Source organism: Drosophila miranda, chromosome 3, assembly GCF_003369915.1.
Source record: "Drosophila miranda strain MSH22 chromosome 3, D.miranda_PacBio2.1, whole genome shotgun sequence".
NCBI classification, from domain to species: Eukaryota; Metazoa; Arthropoda; class Insecta; order Diptera; family Drosophilidae; genus Drosophila; species Drosophila miranda.
The window spans coordinates 11,575,280-11,581,344 of record NC_046676.1 but is presented as its reverse complement, the minus strand read 5'-3'; the positions used below and the strand labels follow the sequence as shown (position 1 = coordinate 11,581,344).

The window sequence follows — 6,065 nt, the reverse complement described above, 5'->3', positions numbered from 1 at the left end:
TTCGGCCCCAGTCGCGAGCTTTTCTGGCTTCCAGTGGAAGTGGGAGTTCGGTGCTCGGAGTGGATTGGAACGAACCGCTACGTCATCGTTTCGGGCCTGATCTTGGCTTGTTTTGCTTGCCAGCTTTGTTAGCGCTTTTGTTTTGGGCTCTCAATTCGCTCAGGTGGCTCTCGGCCCGGTTCGAGTTTGGGTTCAGGCTTGGGCTTGGGCTTGGGCTTGGGCTTGGGTTTGGGGTCTATCCAGGTATTTCGAGGCATTCGGGCTCGTTCTAAAGCCGTTTAATGGACTCGACTACTCAAGCAGCTCGTTAATTGCAGGCGTCGCAACGGCAGCGGAGTGCAATGCGATGAGTGTGTGGTTTCCACTGTTGTAATTGAACAATTTTGCGGCTTTTTCTCAGATCTCATTGATTACGACATGCAGCCACGATCGATCGATGGATGGCACTTGATGAGGTGATGTTTTTCCCCCGAACCATAGAGAAACGCAACAGTTTTCATATCTTAAGAATTTTTTTGGTTTTGTTTTTATTTGTATTTTAGTTTTTATGTTTTCTTTTTTTTTCATTTTACCCTTTTCAGATTTTAGAGTGTTCAGCAATGTAAACGGCTTTGAAATGCTCACACAATAAGCTCGATTTACCTGCTGCAAATCGGGGCCTTCTCTAAACTGATCCGATTCGATCTGATCTGATTTTCGGTGATCTCTTATAAAATGAACGAACATCACCGAGATTTCATTCATTTCAATTCGATTTGTTTCGTTCGTGTCTTGTTTGGCTATGAAGTCAATGCTGATTTGATTTATTGTTTAATCTTATAAATTAATTAATTAATTTATAGTAAAAAAAAGCTTTAAATGTTCTTTCTTCTCCGTTACATTCATACATACATAGATCTCAATGCATAAAATTAATTTAATAAAATTGTCATTACACAAGCCACCTCTTTACGTACCAGCAAGCCTGGCCCACACTTTGCATCAACAACACAACCAAATCGATGTAGTTCCTTGTATTATACGGGTATTCCCAACAACAGATATATGTATTTGTAGTATGCGCTCTAACAGAAAACTGCGGAGAAATCAATGGGAATAAATCTAACAAACGTGACAGGGTCCAGGTCCTGTCCTGCGATAAGCGTGCTAATAAGCCATCAAAATTCAATTAAATTACATTATTCAACTTCAAATTTGGCAATAATTGGCTAACTAAAGTATCTCAAACTCGTACTCTGCCTTCGTTTGACTCCATCTTGGATTGGTATATGTTTTTGTCTTAGATGAAACCCCATTTGATGTTTATTGTAATTATTAATTAATTATTAATCCATTATTTGATATTCCGAAATGTAATTAGGTTGAAAAATATGGAAAAGGAATTTACATGTAGTCGAAATTAAGTTTACTTCATGGACAAAAATCTAAGGAGGAATCCTAACAAAATTTTGAGTTTCAACTTTTGGCGGCCTATCATCCTTACGTCAGAATGAAATGAGTTCCGTTTCAGTTACCATTACCGTTACCGTCCCCATTCTCGTTTCCCTATCCAGATACTCAAACGCATCTCTATCCAAACGCCTGCTCACTCACTAAAGTTAAGAATCTTATTCAAGTTAGCTATGTATATATTTATTAGATTTCCTTATCGAGACCATCTCTGGTGTTCCGTGTAGAAGCACAGAAGTAAAATCTCAAGCGATCCGGATCTCCTTTTGGTCTTCTGTTGTACACGTCTAATGGTATAACTAAGTATAGCTAGAGTTACAGCTAAAGAAACTTCCTTTCGCATCGCGGCCCCCATATTATGGGGATGACTAGACTGCGTTCTGCGTACTGCTACAGAACCCTATCTCTTCTCTACCTCTACCTCTATTTTAATATCTTTCTTGTCGACTACAATCTTCAGCATTGGTTTTCAGTTTGGTTTTGGGATTGGGTTCTATGGGGCGGCTAACTAAAGTTTAATACATTTAGACCTTTAGTTTCTTACCGTCTAAATATGTAGATATATCATATAGTAGTACAATTTAGTATTGCATTAAAAGAGTTTTCTCGTTTATACTAATTCAATTATTGATTCTGGCTAAGAGACATTTCTTGGGGTTTGGTATTGGTTGTTAGCTATATGTATATTGCCTCTCTTTTATTTTTATTTGTGTTTTATGTGTGGTGTTTTGCTCTGGCAGTTCTTTTCCAATAGTACAAATATTTTTCAAATATTCGCTTAGTTTGTTCATAAATTGTTTACGCATTATTTTCAATTTTAAAGTAAATCGTTTCCCATATACACATCTAGTTAGTTTTCTTTTTTTTCGAATTACAATTAGCAAATATTACAATAGATATATGTATGTATATGTTTATATATAATTATTAATTTTGTTACACTCATGAGTTAAAGTAATCTTGTAGTTTTTAGTTTTTCTAGATGATCTATTCTTAATTCTCTTATCCCATTCATCCCATCCAGCGATAATAATTCTAGTTAGGCCCTGGAGCAAAGTATTTACAATGGGAGAATCGGTACCCGTTTCGGTTGTCTAGTATGTATCCTTTAAAATAGCCGAAAAGTCTAGGACTAATGATGTCTATATTGTATAAATATCAATACGAGTATATTTCTGGTTCTTAGTATGGAAAAAGTGTAAGTTTTGTGTAACGAGTTATGGGCTGGGAAAAGTTCTTTTCGGATTATCTAGTAAAGCTTTTCCGATGTCCTTAATTACAATACATTCATCGACTTACGATCCCCCGCTCTCTCTCGGGGACTCGGATATCTTAACCTAGGTTGTGGGATATTTTTGATCTCTATTGTGGTAACTCCCATTCATATATGTACACTGGGCATAGTCCAGTTGGGTGTTGGGTGTGTTTCTGTAGCGGCGGTGGTGGCGGCTGAACAATTTTCTGAGGCAGTGCCATTATTTTTTTTGGTGTTGTGAGTCGCTTCATCATAAAAGATTTTAATTGAACATCTTGGGTGATGTATTCCGCCCCCTCTATCTCTCTTGCTTTCGACCTATCCTATAAAGAGCTGCATTTGTCATAGGTCTGTGTCCCAACTTCAATCCGCTCCGACTGTTCTAGCGTCACGGCCTCCTGGTCGACTGCTGGTTTCTGGTGCTGCTGTATAGCTGCTGCTGCTCCTGGTCATGGTTTGGGGTTTTCTGGTTAGTCAAACGATTTGGCAATGGGGTGTTTTAACCGCATGCACACAAACATAGATACAAAACACAGAGAGTGATGGGGAAACACAAGCAACAGATAGATAGAGAGGGAACGAAAGAGAGAGAGATGCTTTATGAAGGTGATGGCGATCTCAAAGTCTTTTTTTGTTTTTGTCCAGCCGTTCTTCTCCGCTCGCTCTTCGCCAGATTACTGTTTTTATTGATTTTTTCGATTTTCAGATGATCGATGATGATCATGGAGTCATGAGGAACATGATATGTACACCATACCGATCGGCTGATGGGGCAGCACGCTCCCGTGTTATATGATACTCTCTCGATTCCGCTCCAGCTCCTCCGTCTCGTTCTCCGGATCCACGCTGGATGTGGACGACACTCCACAGATCTGCATCTCGATCTCGGCCAGGCGATTCTCGAGGTCCCACTGCTGTTGCGAGAGCTTCGTGTTCAGAGCCTGGTTCTCCGACTCCACCGTATGCAGGCGTTCTCTCAACCGCTTGATCTCGTCCTCGAGTGCCTCGTGGGAGCCCAGTAGAGGGGTTGTGCCTCCCCCAACCGCACCCACGCCCGCTCCATAGCACTCTAGTTGCGAGCTGGAGTCGCAGATGTGACCTAAGGTAGGAGCACACATAGATGATAGCTTAAGCAGGCTTACGTTTCGTGATTTCATCCCCTTACCTGTGTGGCTGGGCTGCGATTGGGGTCGAATCGAGTGATGTGAGGCGGCCCGACTGCGGGGACGCTCCTCGGAGCCATGGGCACTGGGGCTGACCGATCTGGGCGAGTCTGTGGCGCGAACCAGACGGTCCGCATAGCTTCGAGGACTTTGGGGAAGAAAACGACTGAGTGAGTATGTGGGTGAGTAATCTATTTGGGGCTCACCTGTACCCGTGCTGTTGTGAGGACTGCTGCGTCGCCAGCTGCTGGTGCTGATGTAGCGGTTGGTGCTGCTGATGATGTTGCTGGTGTGTCAGGGGATGATGCACCAGTGGGGCTGGTGGAGTTGGCGCTGGGGGCAGCCACATGTCCTCGAGCGAGGTGCGGCCACAGCTCTCGACCAAACCCGGCGTCGACTGGCACCGGCCCATGGCAACTATATTAAAGTATTTGACTGTGTTTTATAACCAAAATCATCCACCAGACGGAAAGAAATGAAATGAAAGGAAAGGAAAGATGGAACGGAAGGCAAAACAATCGAATCGTGTTATTCTGGGGCAATCGTATTCGTATCTTTGAATTTCGAGTGGTGTTTGTTCGGGTGTATCGGAGTGTGGGAGTGGGGAGTGGGGAGTGGGGAATGAGGAATGGTTGAGGTAAGGCATAAAAGCGGCGTGTCAGGAGAGGGAGAGGCCGAGGATAAATAAGACAAGTGCCTACCTTTTTCTAGTGGCGCCTTCTTGTATTTCTCCAAGCGCTTGACGGCTATCGACTCCAGACGTACACGCGCCGCCGGATACTCCTTCAGCACGTCCCACATGTCCTTCTTGCTCAGCACGAACAGGTCGCTGTAACCCACGGAACGAACGCTGGCTGTGCGTCTGTTGCCTGTTTTTTTTTTTTGTTTTGTTTTTATTTTTTTGGATCGGGACAGTTGGTAAAGCAAATGTTTACCAAAGCAAAGAGAAAAGTTTAATGGTCTTGCAACGGAGAATTTCCATGACGTGCTGTCAGTGTGTCTGTGTCTGTCGTTCGATTCTGCTTGTTGACGACTGGCTTCGCACAAAGACATTCAAATTGCATGCCACACGGAGGATGTGGAGTGCGGAGTGGGAAGAAGTGTTCTTAAGTGGGATTTTGGGAGTGACAAAACCAGGCAATATTTTATCTTTGGGGTCGTTCTGATTAAAATCTATGGATGTGTGTTCAGAAGAAATACCTATGTCCAAGCTCCCCAAATGCCAAGGCATGCAATTCAAATGCCGCATCTGGAAACCCAACAAGAAGAATCGAATGTGAGTATTTGCTGGTGTCAAGGGGTCGTATACTTAGTTTGAATTACACAAATCTCAATACAAGTACGTGTAGAGAAACGTTTAAATTACGGCCAGGCAAAGCAATACAACAACATCAACATGGACTCAGAGACAATTAGAGAGACAGAGATACATATATGTAGTAGATAGACATAGAGAGAGATAGAGATAGAGACATAAATACGTACATACATAGATAGATAGATAGATAGAGATGTAAAGACTAACTACCGTACGAAATGACATTAAAGTTTAAATTTCTCCAGGGCAATTGCGACGTGTCCCTTGATTGAACCCGAATAATGCTTTGAACATGCAAGAACACAAAGATCTTTTCAACAATTCGATTTGTAGTCTCTAATTGCTGCAGGTGTGTGAAAACTTTTCGGCAGGTTGAACTTTTTGTCGGAGAATTAAGTTGCCAACTCGTGAGCCGAAACTCAATTAGTTGGCAAGGAGCGGCTTCGGTGACGCTTTCGAGTATGCAACGCAATGATATCTTCCTCTCTTCAACGCACCCACAAACACACCACACAGACGCACACGCAGGCACGTACAACTATTGTTGTTAATTGTGTTGATGTATGGACGAGAGAGAGAGAGAGAGGGAGAGAGAGAGAGAGCAGGTGCTGCGTTTCCCTGGAGCCATTTGTGTTAACACTTGACTGCCAGCTGGCTCTGACTATTACATGAAATTAAAGCGGCAGCAAATTGTTTTTGTGCATCACAACCACAATTGCTGCGGCCATTTTTTTTTTACTCATGTATGTGTGTGCAGCATCAATAAAAATATATTCACGTGAGAGAGCATGCAGGTGCAATAATTGCATTTGACATTCATTAATTTTGCAACAATATGAGAGCATGTGTGTGCCTCTGCGCGTGTGTGTATGTGTGAGCC

At 42.6% G+C, this 6,065-nt stretch overlaps 1 protein-coding gene across 9 annotated transcripts in view; it reads right to left on the bottom strand.

Annotated features, from left to right (window-relative positions):
- Positions 1–555: 555 nt before the first annotated feature.
- Positions 556–6,065, bottom strand: part of LOC108160643 (cyclic nucleotide-gated channel rod photoreceptor subunit alpha) — a 60,130-nt gene continuing 54,620 nt past the window's right edge. For 7 of the 9 annotated variants that reach the window (XM_033391090.1, XM_033391089.1, XM_033391093.1 and 4 more), the window contains 5 exons: positions 4,569–4,736; positions 4,074–4,302; positions 3,870–4,015; positions 3,462–3,803; positions 556–3,149 (listed from right to left, as the gene is read on the bottom strand). In XM_033391090.1, the coding sequence (XP_033246981.1) occupies positions 3,493–3,803; positions 3,870–4,015; positions 4,074–4,302; positions 4,569–4,736 (854 nt within the window). In that variant the 3' untranslated portion in view covers positions 556–3,149; positions 3,462–3,492. The remainder of the gene's footprint in view (positions 3,150–3,461; positions 3,804–3,869; positions 4,016–4,073; positions 4,303–4,568; positions 4,737–6,065) is intronic. The other 2 variants (XM_033391092.1, XM_033391094.1) reach the window with 2 other exon arrangements.